Raw genomic sequence first — 25,619 nt, 5'->3', positions numbered from 1 at the left:
TCCTGCCTCAGCCTCTCAAAGTGTTAGGATTACAGGCATGAGCCATTGTGCCCAGCCTATTTTCTATTATTGATATGTGGTGATTTAAGTTTTTGAAAGGAGTTTTGTGTGTCTTATACTGCAATAGGTTATAAAAAACATAGGAAAGCAAAGGAAATGGTCTCTGAGCTTCTAGTTTTGTTAATTTTGTTAGTTAGTTTGTTTTTCTGGGGCCAGGATCTCTGTCCCCCTAGGCTGGATTGCAGTGGAGCTCAGGTGATCCTCCCACCATAGCCTCAACCTCCAAATAACTGGGACCACAGTCATGCACCACCACCTCTGGCTGCTTTTTAAATTATTTGTAGAAATGAGGTCTTACTATGCTGCTCAGGCTGGTTTCCAACTCTTGAGCTCACGCAATCCTCCTCCCTTGGCCTCCCAAATTGCTGGTATTACAGGCAGGAGCCTCTGTGCCTGTTGGTCTTTTTACTATTGAGTTGAGTTCCCTTGTCAGATGAATAGTTTGCAAATATTTTCTCCTATTCAAGAGATTTTCTCTTCACTCTGTTGATTGTTTCCTCTGCTGTGTAGAAGCCTTTTATTTTTATTTTTTGAGATGGAGTCTTACTGTGTTGCCCAGGCTGGAGTGCAATGGAACAATTTCGGCTCACTGCAACCTCCACCTCCTGGGTGCAAGTAATTCTCCTGCCTCAGCCTCCCAAGTAGCTAGGATTATAGGCATGTGCCACCATGCCTGGCTCATTTTTGGTATTTTTAGTAGAGATGGAGTTTCACCATGTCGGCCAGGCTGGTCTTGAACTCCTAAGCTCAAGTGATCCACCTGCCTTGGCCTCCCAAAGCACTGGGACTACAGGCGTGATCCACCGTGCTTGGCCAGAAGCTTTTTAGTTTTAGTTCCATTGTTTATTTTTGTTTTTGTTGACTGTGCTTTAAGGTCTTAGCCATAAAATCTTTTCCTAGACCAATGTCCTGAAATGTTTTTCCTATATTTTTTTCTAGTGGCTTTATAGTTTTGAGTCTTTAAGTCTTTAATTCATCATGGCTGATTTTTTGCATATGGTAAGAGATAGGGATCCAGTTTCATTCTTCTGCATTTGGATATCCAATTTTTCCAGCACCATTTATTGAAGAGGGTATCCTTTTCCCAATGTGTACTCTTGGTGCCTTTGTCAAAAATCAGTTGACTGTAAATACATGGACTTATTTCTGGATTCTCCATTCCATTCTATTGGTCTTTGTATCTGCTTTTATACCAGTACTGTGCTGTTTGAGTTGTGTTCACCTTATAATATGTTTTGAAATCAGGTAGTGTGTTAACGTCCAATTTTGTTCTTTTCGCTCAGGATTGTTTTAACTATTTATGTTCTTCTTTGGTTCCATATAAATTTTAGGAATTTTTTCTATTTCTGTGAAAATAACATTGGTATTTTGATGGGAATTACACTGAATCTGTAGCTTACATTAAGCACTATGGTCATTTTAATTATTATTATTTTTTTTTTTGAGACGGAGTTTTGCTCTTGTTACCCAGGCTGGAGTGCAATGGCACGATCTCGGCTCACCGCAACCTCCGCCTCCTGGGTTCAGGCAATTCTCATGCCTCAGCCGGGACTACAGGCACACGCCACCATGCCCAGCTAATTTTTTGTATTTTTAGTAGAGACGGGGTTTCACCATGTTGACCAGGATGGTCTCGATCTCTTGACCTTGTGATCCACCCGCCTCAGCCTCCCAAAGTGCTAGGATTACAGGTGTGAGCCACCGAGCCCGGCTCATTTTAATTATATTAATTCTTCTGATCCATGAATATGAGATGTCTTTGCATTTGTTTGTGTCCTTTTCAAATTTTAAATGCCACAAAAATAAAAGTTTTTTTTTTTTTTTAATTTCCTTTTCACTTCCATTTGGTAGGGATCTAACAGTTATCTGATTCAGCCACATATAAATCTGATTATCAGGGTTAGTAGATAAATGTTTTCAATAAGTTAATGGCAAAGAATTCTTAAACAGTTTGTTAAATTCTAACAATTGTTTTGAAATAAACATAGAAAAATCTTGGGAAATTCTGACCTCATTTGGTTCCACATTACAATCATGGATTACTTCTTCCAAATGTATTTTTCTCATAGGAAGAGAAAACTGGCCAGAGGCCATCTGAAGCCAAAGAGATAAAACTTTATGCCCAGATTCCCCCCATAGAGAAGATGGATGCATCCTTGTCCACGCTTGCTAATTGCGAGTAAGTTCTCTTTTCATCCTTCCAGTATTGCTATTAGGTTTCCCTTTCTTTTCTTAAACACACAAAATAGGAAAATATGTTTGTTTTCTGTGGTCTTCATTTATTTTTTGTTTGCTTACTGTAATTCTCCCTTTGGCAAGGCCAAACATGAAAAATTACTGGTTTATAGGATTATTAATAGAAAAATATTGAACAGTACCATATTTTTAGTGCAATTGTTATAATATGTTTCAAAATATAAATCAAGTATTTTGGGAGAAGCTAAATAACACAATAAACCATATATAGAGAGAGAAAATATTTTCTCCCATTCAACAGGTTTTGTCTTCTTCACTCTGTTGATTGTTTCCTCTGCTGTGCAGAAGCATATATATATATATATATATATATATATATATATGTTTTGTTTTGTTTTGTTTTGTTTTTTTTGAGACGGAGTTTCGCTCTTGATACCCAGGCTGGAGTGCAATGGCGCGATCTCGGCTCACCGCAACCTCCGCCTCCTGGGTTCAGGCAATTCTCCTGCCTCAGCCTCCTGAGTAGCTGGGATTACAGACACATGCCACCACGCCCAGCTAATTTTTTGTAGTTTTAGTAGAGACGGGGTTTCACCATGTTGACCAGGATGGTCTCGATCTCTTGACTTCGTGATCCACCCGCCTCGGCCTCCCAAAGTGCTGGGATTACAGGCTTGAGCCACTGCGCCCGGCCTGTTGTTGTTTTTTAATAGAGATGGAGTTTCACCATCTTGGCCAGGCTGGTCTTGAACTTCTGACCTTGTCATCCACCCACCTCAGCCTCCCAAAGTGCTGGGATTACAGGTGTGAGCCACCACACCCAACCTCATATTTTTTTTAAATACAGAATACTTCATGAATGTATATGCTAGCCTTGTGCAGGGGCCATGCTAATCTTCTGTCATTCCAGTTTCAGTACACGTGCTGCTGAAGCGAGCACCACAATAAACTATGACTCTGTTATGAAACCTACTACTTTCTCTTGTAAAATTATCCACCAAAGTCAGAACTATATTTACTTACTACATGCCTAAGTGATACCCCCTAAAAAAAAACCTTTAAAATTATAAAAAACTTATTGTAAAACATCTGGAAAATATAAACAGTGCAAAGAAAAGGAATTAACATTAACCCAAATAACACCACCTTGTGAGAACCAGTACTAGCATTTTTGTAGAGCCTTCTAACTTTTTTTAAAAAATTCTAATTGGGATCAAATTATCCTTTTTTTTTTTGAGACATTCTTTGTCACCCAGGCTGGAGTGCAGTGACATGATCTCAGCTCATCAGAACCTCTGCCCCCCAGGTTCAAGCAATTCTGCCTCAGCCTCCCAAGCAGCTGGGACTACAGGCGCTCACCACCATACCCAGCTAATTTTTTGTATTTTTAGTAGAGACAGGGTTTCACCATGTTGGCCAGGCTGGTCTCAAACTCCTGACCTCAAGTGATCCACCCACCTTGGCCTCTCAAAGTGCTGGGACTACAGGCATGAGCCACTGCGCGTGGCCTACTTATTTTGTAATATATCCTGTGACTTTAATTGTCAGATCTATAGTAATTTCTTTTATTTTCTCAAGACATGATTTAGCAGGATTCTGTGGCTGATTTGAGGCAATTATATCATGTTGCCTTGTAACCATGTTTTTAGGCTACAGGTTTCTCTTGTCAGGGCTATAATATACCATAGAATCACTGGGGTTTTTTTGTTTTTGTTTTTGTTTTTTCTGATTTCCTCACCCTGTGTTTGTCTAACTGTGATCCCTTGATTATCGGCACTTTATGCAGGAGATCAGCTCCATCCCAAATTTATAGAAACAGAATATTTACCGATGAAACCTAGGAATCTGAATTTACAGTAAGTAACTTGGGTAATTCTAGGACACATATTTGTGAACCCACTATTAGACTAATATCCATCTGTGGGATCAAAGGGGAGAGCAAACATTTAGCTTTTGTATGCAGCTTGTTCTTTGTGATGAGAAGACAGTGTGTCATAAACCAATCTCAAAGCAAACAAACTTGAGAAGGCTTTGTACTTCATACCAAAGTGCCTTGTAAATCACCTGGAGTCAACCTGTTCATATTTTGCTGATAATCTCTTTGCACTGGCTCCCTCAACAAGAATTAAAGAATTATTTCCCAACCATATTCCTAGATTTAAAGGCACTCCATTTTTCAGTAGGAGTTCTCAGGATTGGGGGATGACTAGAAAATATACATGATATAGTAATTACTTTATGTATAGTCTTTACATGATATAGTAATTACTTTTTTTTTTTTTTGAGACGGAGTTTCGCTCTTATTGCCCAGGCTTGAGTGCAATGGCGTGATCTCGGCTCACAGCAGCCTCTGCCTCTGAGGTTCAAGCAATTCTTCTGCCTCAGTTTTCTGAGTAGCTGGGATTATAGGCATGTGCCACCAAGCCCGGCTAATTTTATATTTTTGGTAGAGATGAGGTTTCACCATGTTGGTCAGGCTGGTCTTGAACTCCTGACCTCAGGTGATCTACCTGCCTCTGCCTCCCAAAGTGCTGGGATGAGCCACTGTGCCCAACCTCTTTTGCTGATTTAAATAGAAAAATAATAATAATAATACAAGAATGATTCTTTCAAGTCAAATCACGAAGGGTAAGATGCATGATCTGGAATCAGACTTACCTGGGTTTTAATTTTGGTCCTGCCACTTTGTGACTATGTAATATTGAGAAAATGTCTTTGTGCCTCAGTTTCATTGGTAAAATGTGGATAATAATAATGCTTACCCAAAAGATCACTGTGATGATTAAAATAGTTAATACAAGTAAAGTGCTTAGAAGAATACTGGATACACATTAAGTGTTAAACAAAATTAGCTTTTATTTCTGGGCATAGTGGCTTATACCTGTAATCCCAGTGACTTGGAAGTCTTAGGCAGGTGGATCTTTTGAGCCCAGAACTTTGAGGCTGCAGTGAGCTATGATTGTGCCACTGCACTCCAGCCTGGGCAAGAGAGTGAAACCCTGTCCTGTTAAAAAAAAAAAACACACACACACACTTATATTATGTATATATGTAGGTTTTGTTTGTTTGTGTTTTGGTAGGTTTTTGTTCTTTTTCGAGATGGGATCTTGCTCTTTTGCCTAGGGTGGGCTCCAACTCCTGGGCAAAGGTAATTCTCATGCCTCAGACTATTGAGTAGCTGGGACTACAGGTGCACACCACTGCTCCTAGCTTTATTTTATTTTTTGCATGAAACTTACTAAGATATTTAAAGTTTTATCAAGAAAAGAAGACTGAGCATGTGTAATTCTGTCCCCTTTAAAAATTTTGTTTTTATATAATTAAAATAACATATAGAAAAAGTCTGGGAAGATACATATGAAGACTATTAAAAGTCAGTATCAGCTGGGTGCAGTGGCTCACGCATGTAATCCCAGCACTTTGGGAGGCTGAGGTGGGCGGATCACAAGGTCAGGTGTTTGAGACCAGCTTGGCCAACATGGTGAAACCCCATTTCTACTAAAAATACAAGAAAATTAGCCGGGCATGGTGGTGCACACATGTGGTCCCAGATACTTGGAGGCTGAGGTAGGAGGATCACTTGAACCTATATAGGAGGCACATGTTGCAGTGAGCTGAGATTGTGCCACTGTACTCCAGCCTGGGTGACAGAGTAAGACCCTGTTTCAAAAAAAAAAAAAAGGTTACATATTAATTTTTTTTCAATATAAATTTTGGAATGATTGAACACATGAAAAAAATATCTGTCTCCACAAATACATACACATAGTTTTGCGGAGTTTTTTTTGTTGTTTTTTTTTTTAACGCAAAGGATCATATAAGATATATTGTTCTAGGCTGGGCACGGTGGCTCACACCTATAATCTCAGCATTTTGGGAGGCCGAGGCAGGTGAATCACCTGAGGTCAGGAGTTCGAGACCAGCCTGGCCAACATGGCAAAACCCCGTCTCTACTAAAAATACAAAAATTAGCACAGCATGGTGACGCACACCCATAATCTCTGCTATTTGGGTGGTTAAGTCATGAGAATTGCTTGAACCCGGGAGGTGGAGGTCACAGTGAGCTGAGATAGTGCCATTGCCCTCCAGCCTGGGCCATAGCGTGAGACTTTATCTCAAAAAAAAAAAAAGAATTGTTCTGCTAGATGGTTTTAAAACTATGTATCATAGAAATCTTCCCAAGTCAATATCTATAGCCCAATCTCCTTTGTTTTAGTGGCAGCTTAGTGTTTCACTATCTGTTCCTCAGTTAACAGGTGTTTGTAGATTTTTTATTTTTTTTATTTTTTTTATTTATATACAGAGTATCCCTGTGTCACCTAGGCTGGACTGCAGTAGTACGATCTCGGCTCACTGCAACCTCTGCCTCCCAGGTTCAAGCAATTCTCCTGTCTCAGCCTCCCGAGTAGCTGGAATTACAGGCGCATGCCACCATGCCCAGCTAATTTTTTTTATTTTAGTTGAGACAGGCTTTCACTGTGTTGCCCAGGCTGGGCTCAAACTCCTGAGCTTAGGCAATCCGCTGCCTCAGCCTCCCAAAGTGCTGGGATTACAGGCGTGAGCCACCTTGCCTGGAGATTTTTTTCAATTTTTCTGCTATTCCAGTAACACATATATCTTTTGGCATTTAATTAATATTTCAGTAAGATGTATTTCTAGAAGTGAAAAAGTGGGTCAAGAAATGTTATGCATTAAAAAATTTGATAATACTAGGGTAAGGCATGGTGGCTCACACCTCTAATCCCAGCACTTTGGGAGGCCCAGGCAAGTGGATCACTTAAGGTCAGGAGTTCAAGAACAGCCTGGCCAACATGATGAAACCATGTCTCCACTAAAAATACAAAAATTAGCCATGCATGATAGCAGGTGCCCGTAATCCCATCTACTTGGGTGGCTGAGGCAGGAGAATTGCTTGAACCAGGGAGGTGGAAGCTGCAGTGAGCTGAAATGGTGCCGCTGCACTCCAGCCTGGGTGACAGAGGGAGACTCCATCTCAAGAAGAAAAAAAATCGTTAATACCAAGTTGCCCTCAAGAGGATTTTTTTCAAATGTTCAATAAGTGTTTATTAACTTACATAATAAGAGAAAAACAACGATTTCAAAATGAAGTAATAACTGCTATGGTTTTTTTTTTTAAAACGGTGTCTCACTCTGTCCCCCAGGCTAGAGTGCAGTGGCGTGATCTCAGCTCACTGCAAACTCCTCCACCCAGGTTCAAGTGATTCTCCTGCCTCAGCCTTCCAAGTAGCTGGGATTACAGGTGACCACGCCTGGCTAATTTTTTTTTTTTTTTTTTTTTTTTTTTTTTTTTTTTCAGTAGAGACGGGGTTTCACCATGTTGGCTAGCCAGGCTGGTCTCAAAACTCCCAGCCTCAGGTGATCTGCCCACCTTGGCTTCCCAAAGTGCTGGGATTACAGGCGTGAGCCACAGTGTCTGGCCAATAAATGCTATGATTGAATGGGGAAAATATGACTTAAATACTATCTTTCATGGGCACTATTGTTAAGGAATAATTTCTGATTTACCACTTAAGTTTTTCACATTAATTTAATTTTTTTCTTTGTTCTTTTAAAGGAAGCTTTCACTGTCTACAAACTGCATTGAAAAAATTGCCAACCTGAATGGCTTAAGTAAGTGATTCACAGTAACAGATGGTTCATGGATTTCCTAGTTATTGTAATAAACATTCCAGAGACAATATGTAATTCCAGAAGCTGGCACCTGTTTTAGCCATACTTGTTGTCAGACAATAGAATACATAAACTATGTCTTTTTTTTTTTTTTTTTTTAGACTGAGTTTCGCACTTGTTACCCAGGCTGGAGTGCAATGGCCTGATCTCGGCTCACCACAACCTCTGCCTCCTGGGTTCAAGCAGTTCTCCTGCCTCAGCCTCCTGAGTAGCTGGGACTACAGGCATGAGCCGCCATGCCCAGCTAATTTTAGTATATTTTAGTATATTTAGTAGTTTCACCTTGTTGACCAGGGTGGTCTCGATCTCTTGACCTCATGATCCACCCGCCTCGGCCTCCCAAAGTGCTGGGATTATAGGCGTGAGCCACTGCGCCTGGCCAACTATGTCTTAAGTCTGATTATTCAAAGAAAATTAGAGATAGCATGAGCTCTGAACATTTTAAAGACATTTAAAAGCTTTTATAGAGTTAGAGTTGAGACATCTTAAATAGAATATCAGATTTTTAATTATATATTTCTTTGTTCAGATTTGTTTTTTCTGTATTTCAAATTTATTATATTTAAATGTTAATTCCTTGTCATCCCTATTTTTTTTTTTCCTGTGCTCCTTATTCTTGTTAATGACATTGCACCCTCCCAGTTGCCAAGGCCTCTGACTCTTTATTAGTTTCCTATGGCTGCTGTAACTTTATAGCTTAAAACGATAGATATTTATTTTCTTATGGTTCTGGAGACCAGAAGTCTGAAATCAGTTTCATCTGGCGAAAATCAAGCCATACTCCCTCTGGAGGCTTGAGGAGAATCTTTTTCTAGCCTTTTTCAGCTTCTGGTGGCTGCTGCATTCCTTGGCTTGTGACTCATCACTCCAATCTCTGCCTGTAGTCACACTGGCTTCTCCTTCTGTGTCAAATCTCTGTGCCTCCCTCTTATGAGGATACATGTGATTGCATTAGTGCACACCCTGATCTTGAGGATTATTTCCCCATTTCTCAAGATCCTTAATCACATCTGCAAAGTACTTTTTTATGCCATATAAGGTAACATTTACAGGTTCCAGGGATTAGAATGTAGGTATCTTTTGAGGAGCCATTGTTTAGCCTACTAATATGGTCTGTCTTCAAGCCCTACATGCAAGTTCATCACTAAATCCTGTTAACTCTACTCTTTGAAGAAGCTCTCAAAGAAAGTGTTGCTTTTCCATTTCCAGGGGTTACAACTTTAATTTAGACCCTCATCATCTTCCCCTTAGGTCATTGTTCTTCAAACATTTGACCACTTTCCACAGCAAGAAATAAATCTGAATTTATTATACATCGATATGAATATACATATCAAATATGTACATACATATACAAACTTAAATAAAGTTTGTAAGACAGTATTTACCCTTATATAGCAAGGTTCCAGTATTTTTTTTTTCATTATGTTGCCCAGGCTGGTATTCAGTGGTACAATCTCAGCCCACTGCAACTTCCGCCTCCTGGGTTCAAGTAATTCTGCAGCCTCACCCTCCCAAGTAGCTGGGATTACAGGTGTCCACTGCCACACCTGGCTAATATTTGTGTTTTTAGTGGAGACAGGGTTTCGCCATGTTGACCAGGCTGGTCTTGAACTTTTGACCTCAAGTGATCCGCCCACCTCAGCCTCCCAAAGTGCTGGGATTACAGGTGTGAGCCACCAAGCCTGGCCAGTTCCAGTATGTATTTTTACATTTTTATTTCTGCTTTTTTTTTTTTTTTAATGCTGATCACAACACACTAAATTGATTTCACAACCTGTTAATTTAGTCTCATGACCCATAGTTTGAAAAACACTGTCTTACAACTTTTGTGATAGTAAAACAGGTCAGGGTCACTGGTCTCATTATCTAAGGTGTTACCCGAGGTTCATTGTCTCATGAGAGAAAATTAAGGAATGTAGATGCAAACAAAGGGTGAGGCTGCAGTGAAAGTTTAATGAGTGAAAAAGAAAGCTCTCTGTAGCAGAGAGGGAAGCCTGAGTTGCTTTTTTTTACAATTGAATTCAAAAGCTTTTATAAGAAACTCCTCTCACTGCTGTAGCTGTTTGAGTAACTCCTCTTATCTGAAAAGCTGTCTGCACAACTCCCCTTTATCTATGTAGTTGTTGGTATGTCTCTAGGCAAGCATAAAGCACTGCTTCTCTTGTTTGTAAAATTGTGGGTTTATTTTAGGTAAGTCCCCCTCCTCCCCGTACAAGTTCCCAGGGAGCCTACTATGTACATGTCTGAAAAGGGAAAGAAACTTTTTCCTGGGAGCCCGCCAATTACACAAAGAACAATCTGTGCTGGACCCTGCATACTAATCCATGCAGGTGCAGCCTGAGTTTTCCCCAGGGTGCTCTATTTTTCCTGTAGCTGTGATTTTTCAGACAGGCTGCTTTTCTAAGGACCAGCCCTAACTGTTTACCTAACAGATCCCTCAATAGCCTCCTAACTGATCTCCTTTTCTCCGTCTTTCTGCCCTTCAGGTGGCCTTCATCACTGATAACAGAGTTTTCTTTCTAAAAATATTATTTGAATATCATTATATCAGAGACCTTTTAATGGTACCTCTTTGCCTAGAAAAGACCAAATGCCTTAATGTTGCATTCAAAGTCATCTAAAAACTTGTGCTATCCACACCCAAATATACTATTTTAAAAATGACTTTGTAACATTTATTAATGCAATACTTTTCACTGAGAACAGCTTTTCCCTGTAACAGGAAAATCCTGTAAGAAATTAAGATTTAAGAATGCAGCCAGGCACCATGGCTCACACCTTTAATCCCAGCACTTTGGGAGGCTGAGTCAGGTGGATCACTTAAACTCAGGAGTTCAGGACCAGCCTGGGCGACATAGTGAGACCTCTGTCTCTACTAAAAATTTTAAAAATTATCTGGGCATGGTGATGTGTGCCTGTAGTCCCAGCTACTTGGGAAGAGGATTGCTTGAGCCCAGGAGAGTGAGTCTGCAGTGAGCTATAATGGTGCCACTGCACCGCAGCCTGTGCAACAGAGCAAGACCGTATCTCAAGAAAAAAAGGTTATGAATGCCACATTTGAATGTCACTCCCTCCTTAAAGACTTCCCTCAACTTCATCATCAAAATTAGTTACTCTTTGGGGAATATTCATAACAGTCTACCTTGGATTGTAATAATAATTACCTATCTCATATAATTATTGTGAAGGTTGAGTTAGTATATATAGAGTACACAGAATTGTGCCTGGTACATATAAAATGCTCAATAAATATTAACCATTGTTATAGTTAGTTGGGAAGATGTTCTGCTGTTAAGATAGTGAATTATTTGAGAAAAAGCATCATCTTATTAATCTTTTAATTTTCTATTCCAGTACCCCTCACCGCTTTTATCTTACTCCAGAAATAGCCTATAGATAATAGAAATAGAAATAATCTTTAAAAAATACAGATAGGTATTTTATTTTTTAAACAAATCACAGTCTAATTATTTAAAAGATTAAAATCAAATGATTTTTTTAAATACCAAATTTATTTTATTTCACTTCTAATTCTTCATGGAGTGAGGTGGATAGTACATAAATATATGTTCTTATTTTCTAGTGTGAGTTCTCATAAGAGATTTGAAATATGTATGTTCTCAAACTTAAAATATTCTCTACTGCTATTTTATCCTGTAATATTTTTATTAGCCAGCAATTTAAGACCATGTGTTCCAGATAGCTAATCATTTTTTAATTTAATAGTGACATGTTATGTAGTGTTTACCTTAGATGATAGGTCAATGTTATTTTCAACTTGATTACCCATTTTTGTTAACACAACCTTTCTTACTCATTGTATAAGGATATCTATTATATAAAACTTATTAAAGCTTTATTATACTAGATGTACAATTGTGTAATATGATTCTAGTAAACAAAAAGATGTTTTCTTTTCACTACAGAAAACTTGAGGATATTATCATTAGGAAGAAACAACATAAAGAACTTAAATGGACTGGTAGGTTGTTATTTATCATTATTTTATTTATGTATTTAATTTGCACACATCCATGAATAATTTCTTGGATAAATTCCTTGAAATGGAATTACTAGGTCAAAAGGTATGAGTTTCTTTTAAGGCTTTTGTGACATAGTCTCAAGTTGCCCTTCAAAAAGTTTATAACAACCTGTAATGTGTGAGGTTTCCCAATTGCCCATACCAGCCTTGGGCATTTAAAAATTTTTTGACATGTCTTATTTTTATATTTATTGGTTATTTGAATTTCCTCCCATAGAAGGTGAGGTGGAACAATTACATAAAACTAATCAATTTCAGGAAAGATGAAGTGAATTTTTCTGCATAATTTTTAATATGTTTATTGTTAAATAATTCTTAAACTTATTGAAATTTTGTATGGCCCTGACTCCTTTTCCCTTCCCAATAAATTTTAATACGGAAATTCAGAATTTATTATATTTCAGGCTGAATTTAACTTTGAGTTACCTATAAAGGAATAGTTTGCAGATAAATGTACTCCAGAATGTTTAGTATTAATATGTACTTGATGTTCCACCAGGTATTTATGGAATCCCTTGTAGAATCCCAAATGCTCAAGTAATGCTATAGTATGTAATTTCTTCCATTAAAATAAAATAAATACCCAGAGACCACAAACAAATTGTAAATATAGGATTAAAGGCATGTATTAAGATGCTATCTGGCTAAACCATCACTTGTTTTAGATATCTTCACTTTCTATACACTCCTATCAATGATACTCAATAGTTAGTTTTCTTTCCAGGATGTAATGTGGGGTGTGTGTCCAAAAGCTTTATTACTTATGTGCAGACTAAATAAAAATAAAGCTATGGCTAGTCACAGTGGTTTATGCCAGTAATCCCACCACTTAGAAGGCCAAAGTGGGAGGATCACATGAGGCCAGGAGTTTACCTGGGCAACATAGAAAGACCTTGTCTCTATTGAAAATTTAAAAAGAAATTAGCCAGCATGATAGTCCCAGCTACTTGGGGTGCTGAGGCAGAAGGATTGCCTGAGCCTAGAAGTTTGAGTTTACAGTGAACTATGATTGTGCCATAGCACTGCATAAAAGAAAATGAAAGCTGCGTAGGGATGTGGATACTCGGCTTCAAATAGGTTCACATACTAGATGACTTATTCATTTAGACACACCTGCCTCATAGCATGTTTTAAATAGTGATCTTAGTAAATTGAAGATGATTATTGTAGTGTGTGAAACATGGAATGTTAAGTTGAATAAAAAGGGTTTATTTAAAACTACTCAAGAAAATTATTAAGGTACTTTATAAGCCCATTTGTATATATGATCTGGCCTTTGCCTTTCTTTCTGATCTCATTTCATGTTTCTCTTCTCCTAGTTGATAATCTCTAGTGACGGGCCTTCTTTCTGTTCCTTTACCATGCACAGTTCATTCCCACCTGAGGATCTTAGTACTTGCAGTTCCTTCTGTCTTAAAACTCTATTACCATGGATTTCCACTATGTGGTCTCCTTCTTAACCTTCACATCTCAGCTCAGAGATCATATCCTTAAAGGTGACCCAATCACCCTATATCTAAAGTGGCTCTCTAAGCAGTAATGTTTTTGTTTTTGTTTTTGTTTTAGACAAGGTATCACTCTGTCACCCAGGCTAGAATGCATGGTACAATCACAGCTCATTGCAACCTTGACCTCCTGGGCTCAGGCCATCCTCCCACCTCAGCCTCCTGAGTAGCTGGGGCCACAGGTGTGCACCATCACACCCAGCTAATATTTTAATTTTTTGTGGAGACGGGGTCCCACTATGTTGCCCAGGCTGATCTCAAACTTCTGGGCTTAAGCAATGCTCCTGCCTCAGCCTCCCAAAGTACTGGAATTACAGGCATGAGCCACCATGCCCGGTGGAGTAAATCTTTATTTTTTTGAACCAGGGTCTCACTGTGTCGCCCAGGCTGGAATGTCATAGCGTTATCTTGGCTCACTGCAACCTCTGCCTCATGGCTCAAGCAATCCTCCCACCTCAGCCTCTCCAATAGCTGTGACCAAAGACACATGCTATCACACTTGGCTAATTGTTTTGTATTTTTGGTAGGGGTCTCACCATGTTGCCCAGGCTGGTCTTGAACTCCTGAGCTCAAGCAGTCCACCTGCCTGACCTTCCAAAGTGCTAGGATTACAAGCCTGAGCCACCACGCCTGGCTGTGTAAAACTTTTACCAGTTGTAATTTTATTTTGTCATGTTACTCATTATCTGAAATTCTTGTTTGTTCTCTCTCTCGCTCTCTCTCTCTCTCTCTCTCTCTCTCTCTCACACACACACACACACACACACATATCCTAATGACCATGTCAGTTTTGATTTTTGTTTACTTAGAGACAGGGTCTCACTCTGTCACCCAGGCTGGAGTGCAGTGGCATGATTATAGCTCACTGTGATCTTGAACTCCTGGGCTCCAGCAATCCTTGCTCCTCAGCTTCCTAGGAAGCTGGGACTATAGGTGAATAGATGAGATTACAGGTGTGCACCACCTTGCCCAGCTGATTTTTTAAAAAAATTTTTGTAGAGATAAATTCTCACTATGTTGCCCAGGCTGGTCTTGAACTCCTGGCCTCAAGTGATACTCCTACGTCATCCTCCCAAAGTGCTGGGATTACAGGCATGAGCCATTGTGAGTGCCTGGCCATTTCAGCTTTGTTAATTAGCATCTACAATACTGCTTGATACATATAGTAGACACTCTGTATTTATTGAGTGACTCAATATGTTTTATTACAATTACACAACTATTACTTAAGTTAAAATTTTAATTCTAGGCCAGTTGTGGTGGCACATACCTGTAATCCCAGCTACTAGGGAGGTTGAGGCACGAGAATCACTTGAACCTGGGAGGTCGAGATTGCAGTAAGTCGTGATCATGCCCACTGTACTCCAGCCTGGGTGACAGAACAAGACTCTGTCTCAAAAAAAAAAAACACGAAAATTCTTTTTTTTTTTTTTTTTTTCGCTCTTCATTGGAGTTTCGCTCTTGTTACCCAGGCTGGAGTGCAATGGCGCGATCTCGGCTCACCGCAACCTCCGCCTCCTGGGTTCAGGCAATTCTCCTGCCTCAGCCTCCTGAGTAGCTGGGATTACAGGCACGCGCCACCATGCCCAGCTAATTTTTTGTAGTTTTAGTAGAGACGGGGTTTCACCATGTTGACCAGGATGGTCTCGATCTCTTGACCTCGTGATCCACCCGCCTCGGCCTCCCAAAGTGCTGGGATTACAGGCTTGAGCCACCGCGCCCGGCCCAATTCTTTTTAATTCTAAAAGTTACATGTTCATTGCAAAAACAAATCAAGCAACTTATAAACATATGAAATATGCTATGAAAATCTTTTGTCTTTCTACCTTCTTCTCCCTGCCAGCTCCATGAAGTAACAAAAATTTTATTGGTTTCTAGACTTTAAAATCTTTTCTGTGCATATACAAATAAATAACTCTGTGTGTGTGTGTGTATGTGTGTGTGTGTGTGCGCGCGCACGCATGTGTGTGTATGTGAGCCATATTGTTTGATAGTGTACAAGGCATTTTTTCCTATAATTTAGCTTTTTCATTCAATAATATATCAATAATATCCTTCAATGTCAATACATGCAGATTTAATACTTTAAAAAATAGCTGTATAGTTTTCCACAGTATCAGTATACAATAATGTATTTAACTATATATACTTCTGGCATTTAGATTATTTCCAGGTTTTTTTTTTCTGGGTGAGGAGTGTGAGTGCCCTTTCTCTCTTGCTCTCTCAATTTCTTCCTTTTTCTTTTCTTGCTATTGCAAATCATGCTGCAATGAACATCTTTGTCTCTCAGAAGTTAGTTTTGTGTTTACATATGATGGGATAGATTTTTTAAAGTCAAAAAGCTGAGGATATTTTTGTGCATTTAAATTTTTGATAGGTACCTCAAATTGTTCCCACAATGCTAATGCTAATTTCTATTTCCATCACTGGTACATGGATGAGGATTATCCCCTCCACCCTCAACATCATTGAGTAGTATTCATATTTTTAACATTTGCCAATACGATATGCAAAATGGAGTCTGGTGCTATTGTTGACTTTTTTTTTTTTTTTTTGAGACAGGGTCTCTCTATGTTGCCCAGGTAGGACTCAAACTCCTGGGCTTAAGTGACCCTCCTGCCTCAAGTCTCCTGAGTAGCTGGGACTGTGGGCCACTATTCGTGGCAGGTACTGTGTTATTTTAATTTCCATTGTCTAGTCAGTTGTGACTTTGAATGTCTTTTCTTTATATTTTTATGTAATATTTAATATAATTTTATATTAAATTTTATAATGTAATATAATTAATATATATTTTTATATATATACTTTTTGTGAGACAGCAATCTGACTTTGTCACCCAGGCTGGAGTGTAGTAGCATGATCTCAGCTCACTGCAACCTCCCTGACCTCCTGGGCTTAAGTGATCCTCCTGCCTCAGCCTTCCAAGTACCTGGGACTAGAGGCATGTACCACCACACCTGGCTATTTTTTTTTTTTTTTTGGTAGATACATGGTTTCATCATGTTGCCCAGGCTGGTCTTGAACTCCTGAGCTCAAGCAATCTGCTCATGTTGGCCTCTCAAAGTGCTTAGGACTAAAGGCATGAGCCATTGCACCTGGCTGAACGTCTTTTTATGTACTAATCATTTAGGCTTCATCTTTTGGAAATTGACCAAACACATTTTTAAGCTACTTTTCTACTAGATTTATCTTTTTCTTACTGAATGATAGGTACTCTTCAATATTCCTAATATCCATTATTGAAAATGTTATTATATTATTATTGTAGTTATCTTTATTGACTACACGGCAGGCTCTTTCCATGCATTATCTCATTTCCAGCTCACAAGTAGATAATGTTATCCTTATTTTAAGGTAAAGAAATGAGGCTTAGTTATGTAAAGTATTCAAGTATAGTGAGCAGGTATTCTTTTTTTTTTTTTTTTTTTTTTTTTAGCAGTGCTACCCCATAGACAATGTGACTGGCATAACAGTTATGAACAGGCATTCTTAAACACTGTTGCTGAGACAGGCAGTTTGTCAGTAACTATCACAATATTCAATATATATTTACTTTGCCCCAACTATTCTATATTTAGGAGTTTTTCATACATGGACAAAAATGGTGGAGCAAGTATTTCACTGTAACATAGCTTGTACAAAAGACTGCAACAATCTTAAGTGTCTGTCAGCAGTGGGCTCGCTAAATACATTAATAAATACTATGCATTGAGGGAAAACAATGAGGTGGAATAGTGTGTGTTGAGATGTGTGTTGAGATGGAATAATTTGCAAGATATATTAGGTATAGAAAAAGCAAAGTGAATATTTATATGCACATATATGCATATAATATTTCTGGTGAGGGCTGTTACTTCTGGGAAAGGGAGCTAGGGGTACAAAGTGAGAAAGACTTTTCTTTTTATACTTGTTTGTACTGATTGATTTCCAAAAATCTTGTGTATATTATTAATACTATTTCTGTTAAAATACTGATTATTTTTCCCTTAAAAAATACAAACAAAAAAAATACACTCATGTTTGTAGCAGCATTATTTATAACAGCCAAAAGGTGGAAACAGCCTAAATGTTCATTGACAGATAATTGGAGAAACAAACAAAAAAGAAGCTAATGAAGGAGAGGAGAGGGTGGAAGGAAAGTGGGCGGGGCAGAGAAGAGGAAGATGCATAGGACTTAAGTCACATTAGTCAGACCTTGGCAATCTGATTGCAGGTTCCATATTGAAATTTAATGCAGTTTTCAAAATTACTGATATATTTTCTTCATTTGTCTCTTGTCCTTTTACCTTATTCATGGTTGCCAAATGGTATTTAAAAATTTTTGTTAGTCAAATCTTTGTGGTTTCAGTGTTTTGTATTTTACATAGACGGTCCTAACTACTAGATTGTAAAAATAGTATTATCCTTTCTTTTTTAATTAAAAATTTTAAGTCTATACTTTTAAACCATGTGGAGTTTATTTTTACATGTGTCACGAGGCAGGTATCAAGTCTTTTTTCTTCTTCTTCTTTAATTGGTTAGCCATTAATTGAAAAGTCTCTTTTTCCTGCTGTTTGGAAATGCCACCTGCTAAACTCCTGGATATGCATGGGTAGGTTCCTTGATATTCACTTTCTTTCTGTTTGTTGTTCTTTCTATAAATTTCAGCTTCAATATCATGCTGCTTTAATTTTCTTTAACTTTAGAATGCGTTTTTATATCTATTAAAACAAGTCCTCTCTCTTTTTTTCAAAATATTTATGAGCATACACTTCAGAGAAACTTGAGAATCATTTTATCAAGTTATCTTAATACATCTGGTAAATTATTCCATTTCAGCACACACAAGTAAGTTCTACCTTGTTGTTTTCCTCAATGCATAGTTTTAATATATTTAGCCACCCCACTGCTGATAGACACTTAGATTGTTGCAAACTTTGTACAAGTTGTGTTGCTCTCCCATCTTTTCCATGTATGAAAAACTCCTAAATATTAAATGTGTGAGTTGATTTGGAAAGAAGTTATATCTTTATAATAATGAATCTTACAAGAAGATGTATTCGTATTTTTTATGTCCTTCAGTAGAATTCAATAGTTTTAATTCCTATAAGGCCTTATATAGATTTATTTCTGAGTAATTCTTAAATTAACACATTGTACGTTAGACCTTGGCAAGCTGATTGCAGGTTCCATATTGTACCTATTCATAGGGGACAGTGTGATGTTTTGATACACACATATATATATGTATGTATATACACATTCTGTAATGATCAAACCAAGGTAATTAGCACATCAATCACTCAATAATTTATTATTTCTTTGTAGTGAGAACATTCAAAATCTTCTCTTACAGCTATTTTGAAATACAGTCATGCATCACATAATGACCGGAATATATTCTGAGAAATGCATTATTAGGCAATTTTATTGTTGTGTGAACGTCATAGAGTATGCTTAGACAAACCTAGGTGGTATAGCCTACCACACCCCTGGGCTATATGGTATAGCCTATTGCTCCTAGGCCACAAAGCTCTTCAGCATATTACTGTACTGAGTGCTGCAGGCAATTGGAACACAATGGTAAGTATTTGTATAGCTAAACATAGAAAAAGTACAGTAAAAATACAGTGTGAAATATAAGAAATGGTACAGGTATGTAGAGCAGTTATCATACATGGAACTTGCAGGACTGCAAGTTGCTCTGGGTGAGTCAGTGAGTGAGTGATGAGTGAATGTGAAGGCCTAGGGCATTACTGTACACAACTGTAGATTTTATAAAACACTGTACACAAGCTACACTTAATTTATAGGCAAGTTTTTGGCTGGGTACAGTGGCTTACATCTGTAATGCCAGCACTTGAGGAGGCCGAGGCGGCGGGATCACTTGAGGTCAGTAGTTGGAGTCAAGCATGGGTGACATAGTGAGACCCCCAGCTCTACAAAAAATATATATATTAGTTGGGTGTGGTGATACACACTAGTCCCTGGGTATCAGGAAACTGAGGATTGCTTGATCCCAGAAGTTTGAGTTTGCAGTGAGCTGTGATCACACCATTGCACTCCAGTCTGGACAACAGAGCAAGACTCTGCCTCTAAATAAATGAATAAATTAATTAAAATAATATGTTTTTCTTTCTTCAATAATAAATTAACCTTAGTTTACTGTAACTTTTTTTTTTTTTTTTTTGAGGCAGTCTCACTCTGTCACCCAGGCTGGAGTACGGTGGCTTGATCTCAGCTCACTGCAACCTCTGCCTCCTGGGTTCAAGCTATTCTTCTGCCTCAGCCTTCCAAGTAGCTGGGATCAGGTGTTCACACCATGCCTGGCTAATTTTTTTTTTTTTTTATATATTTTTAGTACAGATGGGGTTTCTCTGTGTTGGCTAGGCTGGTCTCAAACTCCTGGCTTCAAGTGATCTGCCTGCCTTGGCCTCCTAAAGTGTTGAGATTACAGATGTGAGCCACTGCAACTGGTCAACTTTTTTAACTTTATAAACTTTTCCATTTTTTTTTTAACTTTTTGACTTTTCGTAATAACACTCAGCTGGAAACACAAACACATTGTATAGCTGTACGAAAATATTTTCTTTCTTTGTATCCTTATTATATAAGCTTTCTATAAGCTTTTTCCTATTTTTTTTTTTTTTTTTTTTTTTTTTTTTTTTTTTGAGACAGAGTTTCACTCATGTTACCCAGGCTGGAGTGCAGTGGCACGATCTCAGCTCACCGCAACCTCCGCCTCCTGGGTTCAGGCAATTCTCCTGCCTCAGCCTCCTGAGTAGCTGGGATTACAGGCATGCACCACCATGCCCAGCTAATTTTTTGTAGTTTTAGTAGAGACGGGGTTTCACCATGTTGACCAGGATGGTCTCGATCTCTTGACCTCGTGATCCACCCGCCTCGGCCTCCCAAAGTGCTGGGATTACAGGCTTGAGCCACCGCGCCCGGCCACGCTTTTTCCTATTTTTAAATCTTTTTTACTTTTTACACATTTTTGTTAAAAATGAAGACACAAACACATACATTAGCCCAAGCCTACCCAGTGTCAACATCACTGTCTTCCACTCCACATCTTGTCGCACTGAAAGGTCTTCAGGGGTAATAACACACATGGAGTCGTCATTTCCTATGACATCAGTGTTTTCTTTCTGGAATACTTCCGGAAGGGCCTGCCTGAGGTTGTTTTACAGTTAGCTTTTTTTTTTTTTTTAAATAAGTAGAAGGAGTATACTCTAAAATAACCATAAAAAGTATAGTAAATATATAAACCAGTAATATTGTCATTTATTATTATTATGTATTATATGTAAATATATGTGTTATACATACATTTTTATACTAATATCACCACAAACATGAATAATGCCTTGTGCTATGACATTATAAGTGCTGGGATATCACTAGGCAATAGAAATCTTTCAGCCCTATTATAATCTTATGGGACCACCATTGTATATGGAGTTAATCATTGATTGAAATGGTATGCATTGCATGACTGTATGCATTATTGTTAATTATAGTTAACCTACTGTGCTATCGTGAATTTGCTACTGTGAACGTGGGTGTACCAATATTTCGAGACTCCGCTTTCATTTCTTCTGATATATGCCCAGAAGTGGAATGGCTGGATCCCCTGTTGAGTGATATCAATTACCATATGATAATTCTGTTTTAATTTTTTAAGGAACTGCCAAACTGTTTTCCATAGCAGCTGTACCATTTTATCTCCCTGCCAACTGTGTACAAGTTTCCAATTTCTCCACAACGTCACTAATACTTACTATTTTCTGTGATTTTGATAGTAGCCATCCTAATGGGTATGAGATGGTATCTCATGGTGCCAATCTCTTCATTTTACAGAATAAGAAACTGGGGGGATACATGATTTGTTTATATGCAGAGGCTGACCAGTTTGCTAAATGACTGTTCAGTTATTGTCTAATTCCTGAAAGAGTCAGTTTATTGAACGATAGATTTCATTGAATTGATTCATCAAACTTTGCCAGGTTTTCCTCACTGATATTCACCAGACTGCTTCACTAAAATCTTGTCTTTATTATCTACTTACAAATACATATAGGAAATTGTATTGTTGGATGGGCACAGTGGCTCATGCCTATAATCCCAGCACTTTGGGAGGCAGATCCCTTGAGTCCAGGAGTTCAAGGCCAGCCTGGGCAACATCTCTACAAAATGCCATCTCTACCAAAAAGACAAAAATTAGCCAGATGTGGTAGTGTGCACCTGTAGTCCCAGCTACCAGGGAGGCTGAGGTGAGAGGATTGCGTGAGCCCAGGGGAGGTTGAGGCTGCAGTTAGCTGTTGAATGTGCCACTGCACCCTAGTCTGGGTGATGGAACAAGGCCCTCTCTCAAACAAAACTAAAACAAAACAAAAGCAACTTTTTTATGTTTGAAAATTATCATAATAAATGTTGGGGAAGACCCTGAATTTTAGACCTAGCTCTATTATTATTTTTTTTTTTTTGAGACGGAGTTTCGCTCTTGTTATTCAGGCTGGAGTGCAATGGCGCGATCTCGGCTCACTGCAACCTCTGCCTCCTGGGTTCAGGCAATTCTCCTGCCTCAGCTTCCTGAGTAGCTGGGATTACAGGCACGCACCACCATGCCCAGCTCATTTTTTGTATTTTTAGTAGAGACAGGGTTTCCATGTTGACCAGGATGGTCTCGATCTCTTGACCTCGTGATCCACCCGCCTCGGCCTCCAAAAGTGCTGGGATTACAGTGAGCCACCGCGCCTGGCCCCTAGCTCTATTATTTAATAGCGGTGTGTTCTCAGAAAAAGCTCTTAATCCCTCTGTAATAGAAATCAAATAACCTGCCTTATCTGCTTTAAAGCAGATATTGTAAGGATGAATATACTTTATATGAATGGAATTTGAAAACCATACCATTAAGATAGTGCTATTATTTCCCTTCTTGGTGATTTCAGTGGCTATTCTTAGTAAAGTATTATGTTTTGGATTTTTTTTTTTTTTTTTTTAGTGGCACAATCAGAGAAGGAAGAGTTCAGATTAGTGAAGATGGGAAGAGAATGTTCTACTTGGCTCACTTAATGAGAAAAAATAACCTCCTACACAACTATTAGCTCTTCTACAATAGACAGGCAGAGTCTTCGTTTACTTTAAAGCCGTTATCTGTATCTTTATAAAGAAGGAGACAGAAAGAAAAGGTTAAACATAAGCATGTAAATCAAACTTTGTTCTTTTTCAGGAGGCAGTAGGGGATACATTAGAAGAACTGTGGATCTCATACAATTTTATTGAGAAGTTGAAAGGGATCCACGTAATGAAGAAATTGAAGATTCTCTACATGTCTAATAACCTGGTAAAAGACTGGGGTAAGCTGAGAGTGGCCCTTTGCTAACCTTCTACCTCCTGTTTATAGAAAGTAGTCTGCAAGGAAAAAGATGCAACATGAGAACATTGATTTCTAAGCACAGAAAGTATACATAATTCATTCACTTATGTGCGATGAACTATACCAGTCTCTTTGGATACACGTTGAATAGGACATTATCCCTGCCCTCAAGGAGTTCACAGCTTAGTGGGGAAAATTAGTTTGTAAGCTAATAATTATAAAACTGTGTGATAAGAGGCCAAATGCAATGGCTCATGCCCATAATCCCAGCATTTAGGGAGACTGAGGCAGGCAGATTACCTGAGGTCAGGAGTTCGAGACTAGCCTGACCAACATAGCAAAACCCTGTCTCTACTAAAAATACAATTAGCCAGGCATGGTGGTGCATGGCTGTAGTCCCAGCTGCTTGGGAGGCTGAGGCATGAGAGTTGCTTTAGCCCAGGAGACAGAGGGTGCAGTGAGTAGGTATCGTGCCACTGCACTCCAGCCTGGGCGACAGAGTGAGACTCTGTCTCAAAACAAAAACAAGAAAACAAAACTGTGTGATAAGTTCTGCAATAGAGATTTGAATGAGTTGTTTTAAGAATTCAAGGATGAGGGAATGGGTATAGACAAAGGCAGGTTAGCTTAACCCACACTGCAGCAGCACAGCATAAAGACCTGTCACTGGAAAGCAATTTGTTCTTTTTGACTCTGAACCTTATCTCATCTTCTTTCATCCTTAGACTAGCATTTAAAGTAGAGAGGTATGTCTTCTTTTTCCCTCCCATCCTGTAATGTCTTCTGAGAATGACTTTATATGGTATAACTTCCCTAGCTTCTTTCAAAATCTTAAACAACTAATTGTTATGAATAGTCACAAACTGAGTGTTAATGATATTGGAATTTAATCCCCAAAATTGTAACAGTAAAACTTGCTGTTTTAATATGGAAAATATTGTTTGTACTTGTAGCTGAGTTTGTGAAGCTGGCAGAACTGCCATGCCTGGAAGACCTGGTGTTTGTAGGCAATCCCTTGGAAGAGAAACATTCTGCTGAGAACAACTGGATTGAAGAAGCAACCAAGAGAGTGCCCAAACTGAAAAAGCTGGATGGTGAGTGATTCTGAGCTGGTTTGGACATGTTTTCTAGGCATAAAAATGGAATCTGTGTAGGCTGGGCGTGGTGGCTCACACCTGTAATCCCAGCACTTTAGGAGGCTGAGATGGGCAGATCACAAGGTCAGGAGTTCGAGACCAGCCTGACCAACATGGTGAAACCCCTTCTCTACTAAAAATACAAAAATTAGCCTGGCATGGTGCTGCATACCTGTAATCCCAGCTACTCTGGAGGCGGAGGCAGGATAATCGCTTGAACCTGGGAGGCAGAGTTTGCAGTGAGCCGAGATTACACCATTGCATGCCATCCTGGGCGACAGAGCAAGACTTTGTCTCAAAAAAAAAAAAAAAAAAAAAAAGGAATTTGTGGCATGAAATCATGAAGAGGAGAAAAACTAAAGAAAAATGCCCCTGATCTTCCAGGTCATTTCTATCTATAAAAAATTGAATGGTCTCACCTAGGTTTGGGCCAAGGTGAGATGAAAAACTGCTGGGATATTTAGACTGGCACAAGATTCTCCCTAGAGCAAAAGCTTATAAGAAAACTAGGCCTTATAAATCTATGTGGGGCTAGTCACAGTGGCACATTTCTGTAGTCCCAAGCTACTCAACGAGGCATGAGATTGCTTGAGGCCAAGAGTTTGAGATCAGCCTTGACAATATAATGAGAAAAAACCTGTGTTTATTTAAAAAAAAAAAAAAAAAAGTGTATATTTTTTTCCTGATATAAATTTTCTGCTGTTACATTGGATTAAAGCTGGAATTATTCAGGGTTTGGTGCAGAGCCTCCTTTTCTCACTCTTCCCTCAATCACAAAGAGGTCACCCATGCAAGCAGTAAGAGAGAAGGATCCTGACTTCCAGACAACACAAAGATCCATGTCTATCTACTGTCTACTTGTACTTTATGTAAAAGAAAAATAAACTTCTAGCTCATTGAAGCAAGTTAAAAAATGAAAGAAAGCTAGACTTGTTCTCAAGTCAGAAAGGTGACAAAAGGTCACAAATTTTGATCGGAATCAAAAATTATTCTGATTCTTCAGAATAATCAGAAACACATGGTAAGCAGTTGCTTTTTTACAATTGGATCAAAATTGTAGTGTTCCCTCTCACTTTCTCTCCCCTCATCCCCAATGTTAGTTTCCCAGTATCTAAGCTGTGTCAGCATCACTACATAACCATGATTAACTGAGTTGAGGCCCAGCTCCTCCACTTAATAGCTTTTGTGAAATTGTGCTAATTAATTAATCTCACCAAACCTTGTTTGTTTGTAATCTAAAAATTGGAGATGATAATAGTACCATTAGTAATCATTTTAGAACATATATCAGAGTATTATTATGAGGATTAAATGAAATAATCTATGTGAAACACTGAACACATGGAGATAATCTATGCTAAATGTTGTGCATAGCATAAAGTAAGTATTCAAAATATATGTTATTGTCAGCTGGTGCAGTGGCTCACGTCTGCAATCCTAGCACTTTGGGAGGCCAAGGTGGGAGGATCGCTTGAGGTCAGGAGTTTGAGACCAGCCTGGCCAACATGGTGAAACTCTGTCTCTACTAAAAATACAAAATTAGCTGGACCTAATGGTGGGTGCCTGTAATTCTAGTTACTCAGGAGACTGAGGTGGGAGAATTGCTTGAACCTGGGAGGTAG

The 25,619-nt window shown here is 38.7% G+C and overlaps 1 protein-coding gene and 1 non-coding gene across 3 annotated transcripts in view; one reads left to right on the top strand and one right to left on the bottom strand.

The window, feature by feature from the left end:
• DNAL1 (dynein axonemal light chain 1) overlaps nt 1-25,619 on the top strand; it is a 40,862-nt gene that overhangs the window by 8,221 nt on the left and 7,022 nt on the right. For both annotated transcript variants that reach the window (XM_032287919.1, XM_032287920.1), the window contains exons 3-7: nt 2,130-2,239; nt 7,832-7,887; nt 11,877-11,932; nt 22,715-22,841; nt 23,815-23,955. In XM_032287919.1, coding sequence (XP_032143810.1) covers nt 2,130-2,239; nt 7,832-7,887; nt 11,877-11,932; nt 22,715-22,841; nt 23,815-23,955 — 490 coding nt within the window. The remainder of the gene's footprint in view (nt 1-2,129; nt 2,240-7,831; nt 7,888-11,876; nt 11,933-22,714; nt 22,842-23,814; nt 23,956-25,619) is intronic.
• On the bottom strand, nt 3,094-3,196 carry LOC116558133. Its single transcript, XR_004271862.1, has one exon. It is a non-coding gene; the product is annotated as a U6 spliceosomal RNA (small nuclear RNA).

The sequence above is a fragment of the Sapajus apella genome, unplaced genomic scaffold (assembly GCF_009761245.1).
Source record: "Sapajus apella isolate SASKATOON/1434 unplaced genomic scaffold, GSC_monkey_1.0 scaffold20, whole genome shotgun sequence".
Lineage (NCBI taxonomy): Eukaryota > Metazoa > Chordata > Mammalia > Primates > Cebidae > Sapajus > Sapajus apella.
Note: the sequence above shows the minus strand (reverse complement) of the source record. Positions and strands in the feature narration are given on the sequence as shown.